This window comes from Alexandromys fortis, unplaced genomic scaffold (assembly GCF_014885135.2).
Source record: "Alexandromys fortis isolate MF-2015 unplaced genomic scaffold, M_Fortis_MF-2015_v1.1 scaffold_33, whole genome shotgun sequence".
In the NCBI taxonomy this organism is placed as follows: Eukaryota; Metazoa; Chordata; class Mammalia; order Rodentia; family Cricetidae; genus Alexandromys; species Alexandromys fortis.
This window is the reverse complement of record NW_026067917.1, coordinates 638,820-661,357: the sequence shown is the minus strand read 5'-3', so window position 1 is coordinate 661,357 and position 22,538 is coordinate 638,820. Positions and strand designations below refer to the sequence as shown.

General features: G+C 33.9%; 1 protein-coding gene across 1 annotated transcript in view; it reads left to right on the top strand.

The window, feature by feature from the left end:
- Nucleotides 1-22,538, top strand: part of Galnt13 (polypeptide N-acetylgalactosaminyltransferase 13) — a 565,342-nt gene that overhangs the window by 214,005 nt on the left and 328,799 nt on the right. Inside the window, exon 6 of the mRNA XM_050139950.1 lies at nt 12,900-13,017. Coding sequence (XP_049995907.1) covers nt 12,900-13,017 — 118 coding nt within the window. The remainder of the gene's footprint in view (nt 1-12,899; nt 13,018-22,538) is intronic.

Below are 22,538 nucleotides of genomic sequence, written 5' to 3'. Positions count from 1 at the left end.
AGATGCGACCATTTTTTTGTCACACTCATGCAAACAGATAAATTATTCTATGTACAGAAGAAAGATCTTTTCCCCACTTGATGAACAGAACTCTGAATACTTAAAAGAGATCAAAGTCGATTTGAGGTTTTAGTTGTTTGAAGAAGAATGCTTAATTTAAAATGTCTCTTATGACAAAACTTTGTAGTCACTATAATTGACTCATCATCACTCAGTAATACAAGTATGCAATTGCAATCATAGTGTGCCAATTTGAGCTTGTGACCTAAACTCAATCATAGTAATAATAAAATGTATAATGTCAATACTATACCACACTATATTATTCTGACTGTACTATGCATTGGTCCTAGTATTTCTAGTTGTAAAAAGAAAGAGGTATATAAACAGAAGTTTGGGATTACTTAGTTTTCTTTAATCAGTAAAGTTCTTTGAAAGCATTTATCATTTCAGCTGTCTGTACCAATGCAGTGACCAAGTTTTTAAGCAAGAGACCATGATGTAGGAACCTATGTGCCAAGAGTGTTTCTAAATGTTTTCTGTTTGCTTAGATTTAGTGGTTCATATTTGCATTAAATCACCAATTTTGAAATGAGACACCTAAAACAAAATTTGGCACTTGTGGCTATCGAAAACTCTTGGCGCAACGCTTCAGCCTTTCTTCTAGTCTGCACCCAAGGGCGCTGAGTAGAAACATCTGTATATAAGAGGCACGAGAGCCTAGTATTACCCTCCTATGATTAATTAAACTCCTATGATTGTGTCTCTGACACTAATCCTGAGGATCAGTTGTCATTTATCATCTTTCTTGTGCTTGGAGAAATAAGAGTTTAGCACTTCTGTCTGTCTCAAACACGGGTGAGAGAAATATGTTTAATTTAGATAATTAACTATGGTTATGGTCTTTATGTTTGTGACATTCAATTTGGAGTCCATTTCCTGAAAGTGATTGATTTTGAAAGACATTGAACACATTAGTCATATGAATATGTATTTATGTATTACCCAACAAAATAGATCACCACTAGCAAAACGGCTTCTTAATGAAGATAACCCTATCAAATTGGGGACTACCTTATTTCTGTTTTTGTTTTGGTGATAAAATACCTTGACAAAAGGCGGCTTAGAATAGACGGGGTTTCTTTCAGCTTGCAATTTTAGGTTACAGTCCTTTATAGCTGGTGAGTCAAGAAAATCAGAAAATGAAGCAGCTCTTCCCATCACAGTAGAGAGAAGAGAGAAAGGAATGCAGGCATTTTCTCAACTAGATTTCTCTACTCTCATAAAATTCAAGGTCCTGAACTTTCCGAATGGCGCTGTGCAAGCTGAGACTGGCTCTTCCCACATCAACTGAGACACTTTAGATAATTTCCCCCAATTGTGCTCAGAGGAGAGACTGATCTTCCCTGACTCTCACTGAGACTCTGTGCAAACTGGGTCTAGTTGACAATTAAAACCAGCAGTCACTGAAATATTTTAGTCACTTTCATTCTAGCACATGATATTTGATTTAGGTATTGACTTAAATAGGATTCTGTGTGGAAATGTAGTTGCACACAGCTTCTAGTCACAGTGCTGGACCCTGCACATACAAACACTTGCGGCAATCTCCTGCTGCAGAGCTATTTACTGTTCAATATTGGCCTTGCATGTTGTGGATGAAGCAAGAGGTCAGTACTTCCATGCAGATTGATTGTGGGTGTGTAGAAGTTAGCTATGTTAATACTTCAGCAGTGCATACTTCTGAAAAAAAAAACCACCTTGGTTAAATCTTAGTGGCTGTATTAGTATTTTAATTATGATCTCTATTTGACCCTCAAGTAAATAGCTATAAAGATACTTGTTTTCCTTTTAATTTCTCACTCATTAAAATATATTTCTTTATAGGAGACTTGCTGGTTATTTAGCATCTATTAACTTTGCACTTTCCACCTCATACCTCCCATTTTGTTGCTATAAATATTCTTAATATTATCTCTTTCATTCTTGCATCCACTACTCTATCAAATGTATTCTGAGAGTAAACAAAGAGCTTTAGATATTTATTTAATTCTTGCTCTCATGATGAATCACACACCAAGATTTCATTATTAGCTTTTATTCAGGACATATTTTACTCACTTTTATATATTTTATTATTAACATTTATCTCATCACAATACTCTTTGTTATATTAGAATTAAGTTTGTCTAAAATATAGCAAATAAATTCGATAGCATGGTTATTATACTTTAGATTACGACTCCCATGCCATCATAGAAAATTTTCTCAACTACTTTCTCTTTAGCATTCTAGTGTGCTGTGAGAGAAGCAATGTGCGTAGATGCTATATTTGGAAATAATCTGGTACTTTTTCACTTTAAAAATGAAAATTATTTTTCATTCATGCTTAAGTCATGTAAGGAATTAAAGTTACAGAAAGTATTAAACGAGAAATATTCTTGACAGAAGTAAGCTGTATTTTAAACATATGCCTAATAATAGGACATGCATGCATTACATAGTCAAACAACTTTTACTCATATTCAGGGGGCCTCATTTGGTCTTAGGCTGTTTCCCTTGCTATTAGGCCTGACATGGAAGGCTTCCATTGTCTTAGGAAAGCTGTTTCAGTGACTATGTGAATAAGAAGGCATAAGACTAAACAGGCCCCACCTCCATCAGTATCATGCTTTCTTCCAGAGTGACTCTTAAAATATATTTTTGCATAATTTAAATTTTTTCTACTGTTCATTAGGATTTTGTGCCATTAATGCTGGTGTTTATTTTTCGTTTTTGTCATAGAAACTTTAGTAGCTACTATTTCACTTATTTATCTCATACCCTAATTTACGTATCAAAAATTATTGAAGATTCTTTTTGTCTTCAAATTTTATCTGTTTTCTGTTTCATTTTGTTTTGGGGAGTAGGTCTCATTTATCTCATGCTGATTTTTAATTTATTATTTAGCTGAATATATTTTGAATTTTATTATGAACTTTCTGCTTCCACCTACCCAGTTCTAGCATTATACATGGCACTTCCTATTATATCTGATTTTATGCAGGAATGGAATCCAGGACTTTACACGTACTAAGAAAACAATGGACTAAATGACTGATATGCCTAGCCTCTAAGTGCCCTCTCCCTGAGTTACACCTTCAGGCTTTTTGTTACACCTTTCTTTAACCTACAGTTTGTTTAAAACTCATTTTATTTTGTTTTCTCTTCCTAGTTTTGTCATTCTGACTGTTCAAGTCTTCAGTCACTCTGGTTTCCAGTTTCTTTTGTGTAATACTTAAAAGTACATACTAAGTTCTGTGAAATCATCTATGGAGAAAAAATTCTTTTTGTTAAAAAAAAATCTTTTCTCATTTTACATGCCAAATCCATTTCCCACTACATAACCTCTTCTTGCCCCCTCCACCTACCTCCTCCCCCAAGCCCCATCCCAACCCCCATCCTCTCTTCAGAGAGGGTAAGGCTTCCCATGTGGAATCAATTAAGCCTAGTATGTTGATTTGTGGCAGGACTGAGGACCACCCCACTATATCTAGGCTGAGCAAGTTATCTCTCCATAGATAATGGGTTCCAAAAAGCCAGAACAAGCAATAGGGATAAATTCTGATCCCACTACCAGTGGCTCCAGTCTGTCCCAGCCAAACAACTGTCACTCACATTCAGTGGGCCTAGTTTGGCCTTAGGCTGGTTCCTTTGCTGTCAGGCCTGAGATAGAAGGCTTCCATTAGCTCAGGAAAGCTGTTTCAGTGGGTGTCCCCATCATGATCTTGATCTCTGCTCATATTCTCATTCCTTCCTCTTTTCAACTGGGCTTTTTAGCACACATACTGATGCTCCACTATGGTTCTCTGCATCTGCTTCCATTTGTTACTGGAGGTAAGTCATATGGTGACATTTAAGATAGTCATAAGTCTGACTGCAGGACAAGACCACTTTAGGCATCTTCTCTACTATTTCTTGGAGTCTTAGCTGGGGTCATCCTTGTGGATTCCTGGGAATTTCTCTAGTGCCAGCTTTCTTGCTAGCTCTGTAAAGGCTCCCTCAACAAGATCTCTTTCTTTTCTCTGTCTCTTTCCTTTTCCAATCTTGACCATTCCTTTTCCTCTAGTTCTCTTCCCCCTTCCTCTTCTCCCTCAGTCCTCCTATTCATCCTCCCCCCACCCCCGATGCTCCCAATTTTCTCAGGAGATTTTGTCTATTTTCCCTTCCCAGGAGAATCTATGTGTTTCTCTTATGGTTCTCCTTGTTACTTATCTTCTCTGGGCTCATGGACTGTAGACTACTTAACCTTTCATTTGTAGCTAGTATTCACCTATGAGTGGGTCTATGCTCATTTTTCTGGGTTTGAGCTACCTCATTCAGAATCTTTTTTTTCTAGTTCCATTCATTTACATGCAAATTTAAAGATGTCATTTTTTTTTAACACTGACTAGTACTTTATTGTGTAAATGTACCACATTTTCTTTATACATTCTTCTGTTGAGGGTCATCTAGGTTGTTTCCAGGTTTTGACTACTATAAATAGTGCTGCTATGAACATAGTTGAACAAATATCCTTGCAGTATGGCTGAGCATCCTATAGGTATATGCCAAAGAGTGTTGTTTCTGGGTCTTGCAGTAGATTGATTCCCAATTTTCTGAGAAACTGCCATACTGGTTTCCAGAGTGGTTGTACGTGTTTGCATTACCACCAGCAATAGAGGAGTGTTCCCCTTACTCCACATCCCCTTCAGCATAAGCTGTCATTGGTGTTTTTTATCTCAGCCATTCTGACAGGTGTAAGATGCCATCTCGGAGTTGTTTTGATTTCTATTTTTACATCAATGTTCAGGAGTAAGATTAGTCTGTAAATCTATTTTTGGTTGAGTCTCTATGTGGTTTTGGTATCAGGGTAAATGTAGTCTTGTAAGAATGGACAATATACCTTCTGCTTCTATTATGTGAAACAGTTTTAGGAGCATAGGTATTTGCTTTTCTTTGAAGTTCTGGTAAAATTCTACACTAAAACCGTTGGGTCGTGGGCTTTTTTTGTGGGGGGTAACTTTTTATGACAGCTTCTATTTCTTTCAGGTTATAGGCCTATTTAAATTGTTCACCTGATCTTGATTTAATTTTGGTATGTGTTACCTATCCAGAAAATTGTCCATTTCTTTTACATTTTTTTTAACTTTGTGGAGTTCAGGTTTTTGTAGTATGACCTAATTATTCTCTTGATTTCCTCAATGTCTGTTGTTATGTCTTTCATTTCTGATTTTGTTAATTTGGATGCTCTCCCTCTGCCTTTTGATTAGTTTGGATAATGGTTCTTCTACCATGTTGATTTTCGCAAAGAACAAGCTCTTTGTTTCATTAATTCTTTGTATTGTTTTCTTTGTTTCTATTTTGTTGATTTCGGCCCTATTACCAATGGACTTGGGAGTAAGGTGCCAAGGTTACTGACTGACCACTCACCTCTTGATATGCTGGGTGCACTTGCAGCCTGTGCTTCAGAGTTCCTCTGAGGTTGCAGGGAATGGGTGGGTTTGGGGGGTGAAGTGAGCCTTTTAGCTTATTGAGCTAAATAATAGTGTATTTTTTAGCCCATTAGAAATTCCAGTTGATACTTTTCAGTCCATCTAAATACTATTAAATATGAGAAAAATAGGACTAGATAGGAATAAAACATAGTATAATTTTAGGCAACAAACTATCAAAACAAAAACACAGGGAATGTAAAAATTTTGGGCAGAATTAAATGAAAAAAAGTTATGCATTGATTGTTGCACTAGTACCATTTTTGCATTCTCCACATCTAATATATATATATATATATATATATATATATGGTTTGGAAAGATTGTAAGCAATTCATCTTCAGTAGAATTGTTGAAGCCATATTCTTTACAGAAAAACAAAGTGTTTGTATTTTCTTATTTCCTGATAGAGGACATTTTATGAGATTTTTATTACAGTGTATTGACGTGAGAATAAAGAAGGTGGTATACAAATTTTTTTGTGTAATTCTTTAAACTGTATGAGATTTATTTACTTAATAATGCTGCTATAGTTGTCAAAGCATTTGTATTCAACTTATTCCAGTTAGCCCTGTTGCTCATTTTGACACCTCAAGTGTGAAATGAAAGTATGACAGCAGCAGCAATAAAGCCATTTCCATCAAGTATTAATCATCCTTTTGGAGATTAAGATATCAAATTATGAGTATTATAGAAAAAAATAGAGACAAGTTAAAGGCAGGATTTTTCTGTATTAGAAGTGAGGCTTTTAAAAATAAGACAAAATATTCAAGTTCCAGACTTTTTAGGAAATGGTTTCTTTACCCATAAAAGAGGGTTTTGCACTCAATATTTTAACCTCTAAAACAGCACTGGAATTGGTTTTCAACCACCTAAGGGCTGAGTTAATTTCCTGCCTAGTGTCTTAGCCAGATAAACCCTTCTAAAATTAGCAATATCTTCTCTAGAGCCAAACACAACTCTATGAAACCAATCAAAGATGATTGTTAGGCTATGCAATATCCCACAGCACTTGCTTTGTCTGTAATACTCGTAAATTACATCCAACATTTAACATCAGTTATCTCAAGAGAAAGGGCCTGTGTCTTTTTTTGCTTTCTTTCATCTGGATACATTTTACAGTGTGAAAAAGGAAGGAGAAACAACGTTTAGTTTCCATCTGATTTCTGAAGTACTGAATAAAACAAAGCCACCATATTTGATTATTGAATAAAATAAAACACTTGGAAAGTTCAGCACTGCAACATCATTAAAACAGATTTAACTTTAAAAATCTAAAACATATCATTTTTACATTGTATTATCCTATAGGAATTGTTTTAGGTAAACATGTAGTGAGGAATTGAAAAATTCATTTAGTGCAAGGGAGGAAGTGAGAAAACACAGATTAGACATCAGCTTCACCGTTAAAAGCAAATAATAAAAGAACTCACAAAACTAAAGAACATAGAATGAAACCAGCACCCAGGAAGGCCCTAAGAAGTACACAGATCATCCAAGGCATGTTATTAAGTGAATACACAGACAAAAATTGTAATGCTGTATTTTACATAAGAGACACATGCTAGTCTAAGCACTTACCTACACTCAAACTGAAGCCAGATGAAAACGTGGAAGGACTATCAATAAGGATCATAGAAAGAGTAGATGCAGAAACCTCTGTAGAAAACTCAATGAGAGCCAGCTGTAGAAAGAATTTCAAGCAGGTAGGCTGATGAATGGTGTTACATGGTCTCAGAGCAAACAGTTAAGGAAAGGCTGCCTGACCTCAGAATCAATGGGGACCCTTCGGAAAGAACTTATTTCTGTGGCAGGAGACAGATCCAACTTCACATAAGAGGTGAAAGGGAATCAAGGGAATATGCAGAAAGCATCCTTTCAATGTGGCTTCCAGTAAGGCCGTAGGAAATGTCAGTTCCTCATATAAAAGAGTCCTGAGGTGGAGTGAAGATTACTTTGGTTCAATATAGACTTCAACTGAGCAGGTTTGTAAGCTCAGAGCTACAATATAGGAGTCTATGGCCTAAAACATAAATGCAACAAGAAATGAACAAGGGCCAATGGTAGTCAGGATAGCTAGCTGAGGTCATGGCATATATATTAACCGGTAAGAGAAAATCAAATTTATTTGCTTGAGGAATAAGAGAGGTATGGAGAAATAAGAGGGTATGAGGAAGATCCATAAACATATCCATGGAGACCATGAGGGCATTCATACTTATTGACTGGGGATGTTGGGTTCTGTGAATTGCATGAATCCCTAGATAATTAAGAGGAATTCAAATGTTAAAATATACACTTGAATATAAGATACATAGCACAAACAATTGGTTTGTGCATCAAGTATGAAGTCTATAGCTTGGAATTTAAGAACCAGTTGGCTTATCTCACTATTTTTACAGACCTTCTCTGGGTCTCTTTTCAGAATTGGAAGAACCATATTACAACTTTCTCAGGCACATTGCAGTGAAGAAAGTATTGGCTTACTCAAAACAAGAGCACACAGTCAGTACTTCTCAGATGTGGAAGAACATTATAAAGGGTATGGGAAGATGAAGGAAAAATCCCCCAAAGAGGTTACACTTGTGAGCTTGTAGGTTAACTCAGGTATCTTAAATTTGAACAGAGGATGGCAATTACTATTAATAACAATGTGAACAAAGAAACATTAGCTAACATATTAAACTTAATGGTTTATTGAGTACTAGGCAGTGTACTGTTTTGCATGTAGTATATCATTTTTTTCTTCATCTAGCCGTACAAAATTTGTAGTATTTACAGTCATTTGGATGATTATTACCCAGCCCATGTTGCTGACTTTGGTTGGTGATTTCATTACTATATAGATGCACCTTGGAAATTATTTCAGCCAATTAAATGGTGATCAGCCTTTTCATTTTCCAGGCATTGAACACTTAAAGTGCACGCACATACTTGAATACATAGCTCATTTGTGATATTTTAAAGCAGTTATCATAGGATAAACATGCTAAACAACATGGACAATGTTTATAGTTATTTAATATTATGAAGCAAACTATTCAAACAAACTAATAATTCAAGTATAAATCAAATCTCTCTGAAACTTTCTGTCTTCAGAAATTATAAGATTACATTTAGGAATTTTATTCTGTTTTTGTTTCCTACCGTTCCAGATAAGTGAAAGTTATTTGATTCATTGTTATAGCTACAGATAGTTTATTTCTATCCATTCTGTTTTTCTCACACATTTATAGGAAAGATGATCAACTGCAAGATGAATTTTAATGCACACAATTAAATGCATTAACACTTTATGAAGAAGAAGCTAAGTAGATGACCTCTCACCTGATTATTAAAAATGCATCACTTAACATTTTTAAGTATCTGGTTGCATAATGATGGGGTAATTGAAACACTTTTTTGTCTCTAATTGTATGAAATAGACTCTGTAGTACTATAGTACCTTGTAGAGTTATTATCATAGATTTCCCAAGGCCCAGTCAGGTGACGTTATCTCCACTTCATAATTACTGCCTGTTTAGCTTTGTTAGAGTTCCACACTACAACTCAGGAAGTCAATGATAGGAACCCCGGAAGATTAGACAAAGCAGAACAGCTTCAGGACCATCAAGTTGAAACTACGGCAACTGATGGGCAGCTCAATACCTGTATATAAAGTCATGATCACACAGGAGAAATAGTTGTGCAAGATGGTTGATGTCCACCTACAGCATTATTAGGCAGTTTTACAACCAATTACACTATTTAATTAGAAAACATTAGCATAATCTTTAGCAGAGGGCAATATAATTTCTACAAAACAATGAATATTGTTGGTTTGCTCTGACAAATCTGACAAAATAAGTATGTGTATTCCAAATTTAATTATTTTTTCACTGCCTCATTGCTTTGGCAGAGAATTAGAATGAGCAGGGATCTCTCCACAGTACAATTCTCTACCAAGTCCACGTCAATGTAGCCTCAGTTTATGGTGAATAATAACCAAGTGTGAAAATTGTTTCTGAAAGATACCTCACAGCTAACTGTAGTGGGCTGCCTCCAACCTTATTATGTGAGTGCTGATTTTGATTATTTCTTTCTGTCTACTCCTTTTGGTGTGTGGTACCTTCCTTTTGTTCTAGAGCTTAGAAGTATAATATAGGTGCTTAGTGCAATGAATTTGTCTCTTAGAACAGTCTTCATTGTGTTCCACCAAGTTTGGGTATGTTGTATATTCATTTAGCCAATTCTAGAAAGTCCTTAATTCTTTTCTTAATCTCTGTATTGACCTACTTTTATTCAACCAAATTGTTCAGTTTCCATGAGCTTTTAAACTTTTTTTCTGTTGTTAATATCCAGCTTTAGTCTGTGATGGTCAGATAGGATACAGGGTGTTATTGCAGTTTTTCTTATATCTTATATTTTCTTATATCTGTGAAGTCTTTGCCATGTCTAAGTATGTGGTCAGTTTTGGAGAATGTTTAATGAGATTTTGAGAAGAAGGTATATTATTTTGTGTCTGGGTGGTATTTGTTAGACTTAGCATTTCTGTGCTTAGTTTCTGTCTGGATGACCTATCTCTTGCTCAGGGTTGGATATTAAAGTCTCCCTTCATAGGTGGATGAGGGTCAGTATATGTTTCTTTTGCAAACTAGCCGGACCGTATGTTTGTTACATAGATAGGCATTGAACTGTTCTCTGAGTGGTTTTTTTCTTGGATGCATATGCAGTGTCCTTCCCTAACTCTTCTGACTAGTTTTCGTTTGAATTCTATTTTCTCAGATATTAAAATGGCTAGACCAGCTTGCTTTTAAAGTCCATTTGCTTAGGAAAATCTTTTTTCCTCTTCCTTTTATTTTGAGATAATTTCTATTCTTGATGTTGATGTCTGTTTCTTGAATTTATCAGAAGAATGGATCTTGCATTTTATTCATTCAATTAGTCTGTGTCTTTTATTTAGAAATTTAAACCACTGATGTTGAAAGATATCAATAACCAGTGATGTTTATTCCTGCTATTTTGTTGTGGTGGTGGTAGTAGTGTTGGTGACCATGGTGGTGAGTGAGTGTGTGCACATATGCGTGCATGTGTATGTGTGTGTGCTTACCCATTTTGATTTGCTGGTCTGGTATTATTTATTCCTTGTGTGTTCTTGTATGCAGTTAACCTCTTTAGTACTGTATTGGAAGATATTGGTTAAATTTCACTTTATCTTGGAATATCTTGTTTTCTCCAATTATGGTGATTGAAAATTTTGTTGGGTATAGTAGGCTGGTCTGGTCTGTGCTCTTTTAGAGTTTGCAAAACATCTGATCAGATCTGTCTGTTTTTTAGAGCTTCCACTGAGAAGTCAATTATAATTCTAATAGGTCCTCCTTTACATGCTACCTGATTTTTCCCTTGAAGCATTTTATATTCTTTCTTTGATTTGTATATTTAGTGTTTTTATTTATTTATTTTTTTGTGGGTAGGAGTTTTTCTTTTCTTGTGAAGTCTATTTGGTATTCTGTTTGTTACTTGATAGGTATTTACTTTTTTAGGGTAGGGTGTTTTCTATTATGAATTGTTGAACATATTTTCTGTCATTTGATCTTGGTTTCTTTCTTTCCTCTATTCCTATTATTCTGAGCATTGTTCTTATCATATTATCTCAGATTTCCTAGATATTTTTGGTAGGATTCTTCTACATTTAATCTTTTTTTCTGACTGAGATATCCATATATTCTTTGTTCCATCTCTTGTATTCTTTTAGTGAAGCTTGACTCTGAGATTCCTGTGTGAGTTCCTAAGTTTTTCATTTCTAGACTTCCCTCAGTTTGGGTTTTATTTGTTGATTTGATTCCTGATTTAAAACCTTGAACTACTTTTTATTTATTTCCTCCCACCTACTGATATGTGGGTATCTCATACATTTCTTTAAGGGATTTATTCACCTTCTCTTTAAGAACCTCTGTCTTATCCATAAATGCGATTTTATGGTATTTTTCTTGTGCTTAACTAATGCAGTTTTCTGAGCCTACTGTGGTAGGGTTGCTGGGCTCGAGGAGAGGTGCATTTCCCTACTTGTATTTTTATGCTCAAGTCTAGCCATCTGGGTCTGGAAAGATTCTAATCTAGTTTTCTATATCTGTTTTTGTCTTTTTGGGTAGGTATTTTGTTCCCTTTTGTTTGATTGTTTTTTTTTTTTTTGGTTTTATTTTTATTTGGTTTTTCCTCTCTGCTTCTTAGGAGAGTGTGTTTGTTGTGTGTTGTCTGGTGGGAAATTCTTCTGGGTTCTTGCTATATGTAACCAAAGGAAGGGAGGAAAGAAGGTTGTTACATGATGATTTGCTTAGTGTTCTAGAAATAGTGGCAAAGTGAAGAGAAACCAAAGTAGATGGTCAGCTATAAATCTCTTGGAATGAGACTCAGGGATTGGATATGGAAGAGCTGAGAGAGAGAGAGAGATGAAGATCTCCAGTCAGCCTACCTGAATCCCTGACCCGAATTGTTTGTGCGTTCTTAGGAAGTGTCTGCTAGCTTTGGAACTTTGATGAAGTCATGATTATAGGAAGGGTAATTAGAAGTGGATGATTTGGATGATCCACTGAAGATGGATGAAGTACATGGTCGGATATAAACCTAGAGAAAAGACTGGGGATTTGAATTTGGAGGAGAGGAGGGATAGTGAAGATCTACAGTTCACCTACCTGTTTCTTTGGTCAGATTTGATATTTTATTTCTTATTGAGGAATTTTGAGCATGAGAGCCAAATAAAAATTTGTCGATAGGAAATTTTAGAATCCATGTTAAAACCCTTTAAACCTCTGACTAGTATGTAAGATTTGTCTGTATCATTTGATTTGGACAATTTTATCTTAAACATATCCAATGAATAATAAACAATTTGGATATAAAAGCTCCTTTGCCTCCTTTGTTTAAAATAATTTTGTAACCAATATTAGATGCCTCCTGCAGACATATTCATAGCAGTTTATGCTTCTGAACTGAGAAAGCACATTCTCAACTTCACACTAATATGATCTGTAATTCTGTGGCCAAGATCACAGCTGGTGTCTTTGAGATCAGGCAATCTCTTTAAAGACTACGTAAAAGGCAACACCTTTTCCTTGCTCTGCCTCAGGGTTTGTAGAAGCGTCAGATTTAACTGGACAGTGTTTCTTCAATGCTTCTGTTTTATCACCTATAATTTAAAAAAAGTAATTTAAAGATGTTTTGTAAATGTGTGAAATACAAATGCAATTTAAAATTTTTAAATGCTTTCACACTTTAACATTGTGTGTCCAATGGATTTTTGAGGAATATTTTAGCATTTAAGATGTCAAAACTATTTGCTGTAGTAATACTAAATTCCATACATTGTTTCAAAACATATTCTTTTCTTTTTGTTTTGTTTTCAACTAGGACCCCTACTATGGCTGGTGGCCTATTTTCTATTGACAGAAACTACTTTGAAGAGATAGGAACATACGATGCAGGAATGGATATCTGGGGTGGAGAGAATCTTGAAATGTCTTTTAGGGTAATTGAATTTTTCTTTATTTTTCTGAACATCGTATGTGGTAGCATGCACCTATCACACTCAATAATTTGCTGTCAATTTTTCCTAAGTGATTAAATTTACTGATCATTTGGTCATTATGTGTTTATTTAAAACTTTTACTAGAATCCTATTGCATGCAATGTTTATTGTTAAATTTGGAATTATGTTAAATTTACATTTTCCAAATCATTTTCATGTATAGCCAAAATGTGTTAGGGTTTTCCCTTGTTAGAGCAGAGTGCCTTCAATTTCTGATTGAAGCATTTCTCCATCAACCAATCTAGTGTTCTTTACCTGATAATTGGAGGTGTTTATGTGACCTGAACTGCAAATGCGGCATGAATCTGTTCTTAAGAAACTTTAAGATCAACTGTGGTCAAAGAATTTTGATAATTCTTCAAGAAGCATTAATGCTTTTGCAACCACAGACATTAGTGTTTAATATATTTATTTGAAAAATCCAAATTTACTTGATAAAAGAAAACTTTCAAAGGCATGAGATTTGAGGTCAAAGTTTACATAAGATCATTGAACATTCATAGGCAAAACTGGAAATGCAGTCTCCAAATGTATCTTTATTCTAGGAGGTAGAAAAGAGATTTCACATATTTTACCTTCAACCACACACATTATTTTAAAAAGAACTATTTTAATAAGACTAACTATTCCTTAATAAAATTCAATACAAAGCACTTACAGCAATAGCATTTTTAACAAAATCATCCGTAAAATTAAATGAGCAGAGTCTGAACACATTAATGTAATCAGTTGAAAATTAGTTTTGAACTTCAATTTGTAAGTTTGTTTTCCACTAACACAAAATATGTGATACTGTGTAAGAAATTGTTCAAACTTGGGGGATTGGAAAGATGTTGCGATGCTTAAAAGTACTTGCTTTTCTTGTAGACTCTACAAGTGGATTCAGATTTAATTCCCAGCACCTTCATGGTCCATCACAATCATTGTAACTTTAGTTCTGAACATCTCCATTATCTTCCAACTATGCAGGCACCAGGCACATGTGGTGCACACACACACACACACACACACACACACACACACATATACATATATACACAAAAAAAGATAAAATAAAGTAAGAAAATATGCACCAGCATTTTTAAAGATTTTCATAAAATTATTGAATAAAGTTTCAATTTTTAATTTAGAATTTAGTTTGAGGTAGTTGAGATGTTTTAAAAGCAATAGAACTGACTTTTTTCAACACATATATCTATAAGTCGGATGATTATCATGACCATAAAGAGAGTATTTTGTTTATTTCTTTATATATTTATATTATGTGTGACTTGTCAATAAAAAGTTAGAACCATTATTAGAGCTGTTTTTTTTACTATCAGGCTTATGTAATATTTTTTTGCAGAAACTTTGAAGACATTTGGAGACAGTCTCTTTTAATATAGATCTACAAATAATAACAATAAGAAATGAATCAATAAATCAAATAAGCAAACAAATAAAAATAAGAAAGGGAGGAAAAATATTAATAAACACAAAGACATTTGCTTTTATTTTTATAGGATATAATTCAAGTCTGTTAAGTTCTTATTCACAGATTTTCTGGGCATTTTCTGGCATTGTGTGAAAAAAAAAAATAGTCAACAGAATAACAGTCCAGTTACTGCTATCCCAATTGTTTACCTTCTCTGTGTTTTTCACCTTCTTAAAGTGTCATATTATCTCTGTTCTACATATTAGGCTTGTTATCTATCTATAGATCTCCTTACTTTGATTACATACATTCCACATTTGAGGGAGACTGCATGACATATCCAATGAACTACATGACTAATAGGATTATTAAGAAAAGCCTGATGAGTAAATATGACAGAGTTACACATGTGTAAAAGAGGTCTTGCAGATATCAGGAAAGCAGATGAAAGGTAACTGAGGGCCTTACGAATAATCAGTACCCTGAAAAATGACAGGAGATTCTGTGCTCGACTAGAAATATTAACAAATTAAAGTAACCGTTTTAAAGGTTTCAGACATTATTGCTTTAAGCACCATCACCGCCACCACCCCCAATTTGTCTGTGGGTTGCTCTCAAAATATATTGTGATATTTGCTAAAAACCTTGATTGACTATCCAGGTTACATATTTGATGATAGATGTATATTCAACATAGGCTGCAAAGATGACTAAGGCATGACATTTTCTTGTTCTAAAGATGCAGCAGCATTCTTATAAGACATAGGTGTGATTGACAAAAATAATTGATATAGTTTCTATATATGTCAAATAATTTCATGTTAACAAGTCCATTCAACTCACCTGAAGAAGTGACTATCATAGTAATACTTGTGTGGTTTTGTAGTTGTGGAGTTTTGGGTTAGCACTCTAAGTAGAACATTAGAAATATTGAAATTTGAAACATATAAGTATACTGGGAAGGCTTAAGGAAATTTGAAACAAAAGAAAGAAATTTATTGCCAATTGTCTTTTATTTTCATTGTGGTATCACTTTGTTTATGATGATTACTGCCATCATCTACACATTCTAGACACTAGCAAGTTGGATAAAGTTATAGACTTCACAGGAACAATGCTTCCATCTCCTTAGTAACAATCAATTTAAACACAGCAGTAAAGCATTACAAGATAACTTTGAAGCAAGAAAATAAACTTCCTTGCCACGGTATAATGGTCTTCTGATGTTGGTAGTAATTTGAGAATAGGATTGCCAAAGCTAGCATTCTGTGATCACAAGTTCTGTTGTTATGTGTCCTGCACTACATCCTCAGCCATAACGTACCAGACTGAAGAGTTGCCTAAAGAAGGGATGAGACTATCACATAAATGCATTTACTTTCCAGATTTCCAATATGGTTGCCTCATTTGTGATATCTTTCTTTGAATGATCTCTCCTGCGGTAGAAAAATGTGTAACCAGCAGCCGTGAGAATAGCTAGAGGGTGATTCTAATACCTCGGCAAAAATTTAGTTTCCAATCTTTCTCCCCACTGAACCGTACGTGTCACTGACATAAAAAAAATCCTAAGGATAATATCTAGATAGAAATGAACTAATAAATGAGTTAATTTTATCTGCATTTGACCCATTAGTGTTTTAGAAAATAACCATAGAAGAAACCAAAACAATGAACTGTTAATTGTTGGAAGGTGGTAAGGGGTTGAGATTTTGCAGAATTTATAGATTTGTAGATTTTATAGAAAAAAAAACCTGAGTGGGGAATAAATGATAAATTAAGTGAAATTTGAATTACTATAAAAGTGTCAGCTCTCTTCCTATGGTAATTTTATTAGCGTGTTACCCAACATATCTTGCTGTCAAAATTCTTTGCATTTCATAAACAATAGCACATGGAACAGTAATAATAACACAAAAACTAGTGGAACTAATACTCCATATCGTTTTGTACATGTGACAATGGAAATAGTCTGCCAGCTGTTGAATTGGTTAAGCTGTTTTAGGAAGAAGGTCTGAGAAAGCACAACAGGTAGGAACTTCCTACAAACCTTGATAGACTAATGCTTGGAAGTTTGTATTGAAAGTTAAGCAGCCTGAGCCCAAAACTAAGATCTACTGCTATCTTTGGAGGAAAGTTGGAATAGGTTAGTATATTTCCAAAGTTTTACTTCATCCATTTCTAAAATGGAAAAGACAGAGCAATACATTATGTGTTCAAAAAAAGAGACAAAATGAATTACGGATACAGTTTTGAATATCTAGTTTCCCATAGATGAAATGTATTCTAGACGTCATCTCTTGAACTATGGTAATAAATTATGGATACAGTTTTGAATATGCTGTTTCCCACAGGTGAACTGTATCCTAGAAGTCATCTCTTGAAATATGGTTATAAGCTTTGCACAAACCACATCATTGCTGAGTATCATTTAATAACAACCTTTCTGGAAAATCTTGTCTTGAGAAAATGCATCTAAAAAGCCCTTCGATGCCTGAATATGTAACACATATATAAAGTGTCTCCCAAGTTCCCCACATGAGAAGAAATAATAAGGGAAAAAGCTAAGTTGAATGAGTTATAAAAGAGTAAAATTTTAAAGAAACATGATGGGAACAAAAGTCTGTTTCTTTAGGAAAGTTGAAACATTTCTTTATGAACGTGTGGAAAACAGAGCTGACAAATATCACCAATGTTGAGAAAGAGAAAGGAGACATACTGATAGATTTTTGAATTATAAAAACTGTGTGAAAATAGTTTGGAGAATATAGAATTAACTGTGTAATACCAATTGTATAATTCTGTACCATCCAAACAATTATTATACATTTTACCTTAGGAAACGATAAAATGGGCAGTTTCCTTAAAAGTAAAAGTGTTAAAACACATTGGAAATCAACAATTAGTCTCATATCTAGTAAAGGAATATATGCGGCATAGGGAATATTTTCAGACCAGAACACTATAGCCAGATAACATTGATGGTAAATTTTATCAATGATTTCTATTGGAATACATAGATTTCAACACAAATATTTTTAAAAATTTTAAAAAATTATTACAGTACAAAGCAATGTCACTTGTGAACATGGATTTTAAAAAAGCTTACAAAATGTATCAGTTAATCTTTCAAATTAAAAATGACACCTTTAAGTGGAATTCATCACAGAGATATAATTTTCACTGAATGTTTAAAAACCAGTTAATTTAAATCTCAATACTAACAAAATAGAAGATAAAAATAAATTGACCAAATGAATGGATTTGTGAAAAGTTCTAACAAAATCATATTGTTCTGCTTTTAGGTAAAGCAGAGGAAAAATTCTTTGAACAAATGAATTATTGAAAAGTCAGTAACAGGGTTCCAGTGGGAAAAAATTAATGAAGATTGAATATAAAATCTATACACTTTTAGCAGTATAAAATGGAATGTAGGATCTTGGTAAATTTTTTGGTAATTAAGACTCCATTTGATCCCAGCACTTGGGAGACAGAGGCAGGCAAATCTCTATGAATTCGAGGCCAGTCTGGTCTACAAGAACTAGTTCCGGGACAGGCACCAAAGCTACAGTGAAACCCTTCCTCAAAAACAAAACCAAAGGATCCTAGTCTGTTTAGAAACACACCTTCCTAGGCCTGGATGGAGGTGGGGAGGACCTTGGACTTCCCACAGTGCAGGGAACTCTGCCCTCTCTTAGGACTGGAGGGGGAGAAGGAGGGGAATGGGAGGAGGGGAGGAGGTGGAAATTTTGAATGGTATTATTTATAAAGCAATAAAAAAGTTAAAAAACAAACAAACAAAAGCTCCATTTGAGCAGGAAGTAGGGAAAGATAAACTATAAACTCACAAAACTGCCCTTTGGGAACTCCAACCTGACAAACAGAATTAGACAAGCAACAGAAAAGCTACCTAGCAAGGCTAACCAAGCATTTTTTTTAATTGATATTTATTGAGCTCTACATTTTTCTCTGCCCCCCTCCCTGCCTCTTCCTTCCCCTTCAACCCTCTCCCAAGGTCCTCATGTTCCCAATTTCCTCAGGATATCTTGTCTTTTTCTACTTCCATGTAGAATAGATCTATGTATGCCTCTCTTAGGGTCCTCATTATTGTCCAGGTTCCTAGGTTCTCTGGGATTGTGAATTTGTTGGCTGGTTTTCTTTGCTTCATGTTTAAAATCCACATGTGATAACCAAGTCTTTGAACTCTAGGTTTGACTAGGAAACCTCACTTATGTCAATAAAGCAGATGGAATTGAAAGATAGGAATTGAAGATGTTTAGTAACATCTACCTTGAGTTAATACACTTACACACACACACACACACACACACATGTTCAGAAGTGCAGAAGTGTGTGTGCAGTAACTTCCATGTATATACACATGCATACCAAATACACACCTAATAAATATAGCAGGAAGATGAGGAAAAGATGAAGTTGGCACTCTTACTAGTTCTATTTAAATTTATAGTGGAACTTTTGGTTGCACAATGTTATGAAAATAATAGCAAAACATCCTAGGGAGGAAAATATTAAGACTGTCATTGAGTATTGGCTTAAAAATCTCAAAAACAAACAGAATTTATAAAATACTGCTAAAATACACAACAGTTATTTTCATTTCTATATAGGACCCAACTTAATCAAACTGAAAAAATTACTATTATAGCACCAAAAATGTGATATAATGATAATCAGACAATAATAAAATTGCAATTTCCTATTGTGAAAAGAAAAATATCTAAATAAATTTTAAATGTACTATATTTATTTGCTGATAGCTTCTACATCATAAAGAGTGCTTCCTTCTCCCTTGCCTTAGTACTAAGCAGACTACAGAAGATTTTTATATATAGAATTCGACAAACATTCTAATTCCAATATAAAAACACAAGTATTGTAGAATACTTAAAATCACTTTGGTAAAACAAAAAGTTGAACAATAGGATGAATTAAAATGTACTGTTAGTTATAGTAAATAAGACTGTAGAACAGCAATAAATACAAGGCAGTGGAACAAATCTGGAAACAAACCCACAAATATATAAGCATAATTTTGTCGGCAAATACTCAAAGGCTGGTCAGGAAAAAATGTATTTTCAATAAATGGGATTGGAACACTGGAAACACTTATAGAAAAAATATCTGTCCAAAATTCAAAAATTATAATTAATTCAAATGTAGGCCTATAGTTATAAAAATACATTTGGGAATATAAAGTTTGATTATTATTGTGAAGCTACTATTTTTATTATTGGTATTAACATTAATAATCAATATTTTATTAATAACTGTTCATTTGCTTTAGAGAGAGCTTTGCTATCTGTGTACCAATTTTCTTTTCTTACAAATTCCATTGTAAAAATTCAATACATTTGTTCGGTTTATATAAGCAAGAAGAGGTCTTGGTGTATGAAATTGACTTCTTTTCAAACTCTAGAAGTAATGGGGTGGAAAGAAGTTAGAAACAGCATAAAAATGAAAAGGAGAGATTCCAAAAAAACAGTGTGAAAAGAAGCTAAAGAAACCGTTTTACAATATTACCAGAAGCCAGGAATTTTCTCACTAAGGCCTATCCAATTTCACTTGTACATTGTCACAAGTGAAAGTGTGTCAGAATGATGTACTAGTAGCAAATCATGGCAGACAAAAGTCTTCCTGGAATAGTTCGAGTAGAACTCTACATTTTTATAAACTTAATTCTTCTGCTTAAGGAAAAGATATTATCTGTCAATGTAGAAAACTAGACTTCATTTTCTTTTTACTTGAAAAATTTTAGGAAGTAGAAAAGGATGGAAGTCTTTCAGTTAATTGAAATTAATATTAGCATGTTCCTATATTAGTCATGATTTTGATATATATGTTTTTATGGAACACTTTTCCTTAAATATGTTAAAAAGAAGCTTTAAAATTGTAATATGATTTATTTGGCTCAGTTTTAATAAAGTTATGAGGTGATAAATTGAGGTCATATGTGCACATGACCTCATAAAGAGTATAAACCAGTATTAATGAGTTGACTACAAGCTAAATGTGAAAGACGTCAATAGACAACTTTCTTAACCTTAATGCTTTGTTTATTTCCTATATCTCTCTTTTTCTACCTTCTTCCTTCTATTGCTTTTTGCTGCTGTTGCTGCTGCTGCTACTGTTGATTGTTTTAAACAGAATCTTACTGGATAGTGCATGCCAGTTAAGAACTCACACAGCCACCTTCTGATGCAACGATTATAGTTAGTATCTACCATGTTTGGTTTTATATCTGTATTTTCTAATGTTTAGTTTATACCTCTAGATAGACCCATTATCAAAATATTTCTCTTATTCAAAGTGAGGGAGGGGTTTTTATATTTAAACCACAGAGTAAAAAACCTTAGGGTGTTCCTAAAGATTATAACTTTGATTATTTTTGTTTTGAAAATGAAACAGAATGTCATATAAGAAATGTATTTGTAGGCTGAAGAGATGGCTCAGAGGTTAAGAGCACTGACCCCTCTTCCACAGGTCCTGAGTTCAATTCCCAACAATGACATGATGGCTCACAACCATCTATAATGAGATCTGGCACTGTCTCTTGGAAAGTGTATATATAATAAATAAATTAATTTATAAAAGAAATGTAGTTGTTTTAATTGTACTCACTGACTTTGTGTTTTTATTGTGTGTGTGTTAATTTTTTTTTGTTTTGTTACTGCTCAGTTTGATTTTTTTTGCTTGATCAGGTTTTTTTTTAAGAGATGAAGAAAAATAAAGGGGCATGGGGCCTTGTAGGTGGGAGAACCAGGAAGGAGTTGGGGGAGGGAAAAAACATGATCAGGATATGTTTTATTCTCAGTTGTGAGGTTACAATTGTATGATTACCTGTACACCCATAGGAAGAACAGGGGAAATGATCAAATAAATTTGACACTAATACAATTTTAGGATGATACTAACAAGAATTCATTGCTTGCATTGTTTCTTAAATTATTATAGGTTAAAATTTAATAAAGTGGAGGAGTACATTTGTTAAATTAAACCATAAAAGGTAAAATAGTTCTATTGTATACTGTTTAATCCAAAGTATAACTTGCATTCATATTATAAAAGGAAAGAACATGTACCATTTGTCTAAGTATTGATTGCTTCATTTAGTATATTTTCTGGTTTTATTATGAGCTCCCCCTTTTTTTTACTGCTGAATAGTAATTCATTGTATATATTTATCATATTTTAATCATCTAACCATCATTTGAAGAACATTTTATTTGTCTTCTTTTTTCTAAGTCTTAAGTATCAATGAACATGGTAGAGCAAATATTCTATGGTGTAGAATACTGAATCCATTGGGTATATCCTGAGCAAGAGCATAGCTGCATCATATGGTATATTTATTTTAGGTTTTTGAGATTTCTCCAGATTGATATAAAGAGTGGCTGCACAAGTTTGCAATTTGACCAACAGTTCTCTTCATATTTGGCAGCATTTTTAGTTATTTTCTTAATCTATTTTGTCTAGAGTAAGGTAAAATCTGAAAGTAGCTTAATATGTATTTCCCTAGCTACTGAAGATTTTGAAGACCAAGATATATCTTATTTGTTTTTGTTTCTTTTTTTTTAGTACTCTCTTATTGCTATATAGCCTATTTTTTTTTTAAATTTGAGTAATTTTCTTTACTTTTTTTTTGAGTTCTTTGTATATATTTGATTGAAATTATCTATCAGATGTATAGGTGCCAAAAAGTCTCTCCCACTCTGTGGTCTACCTCTTCACAGATTTAATTTTTTTTCTTTGCTGTATGCAAGATATTTAGCTTCATGAGCTCCTTATATGTTGTCAGTTATTGGTCTTAAGTTTGAACTGTAGACAAAGTTTCTATCCCTCCCAGTCCCGCAATCATTCAGTCTCAAAGAAGCAGCTGGGCAGTGGTGGCACATGCTTTTAATCCTAGCACTCAGGAGGCAGAGTCAGGTAGATCTCTGTGAGTCTGAGGCCAGCCTGGTCTACAGAGTGCATTTCAGAACAGACATCAAAACTACAGACACACTGTCTCAAAAAAAAAAAAAAAAAA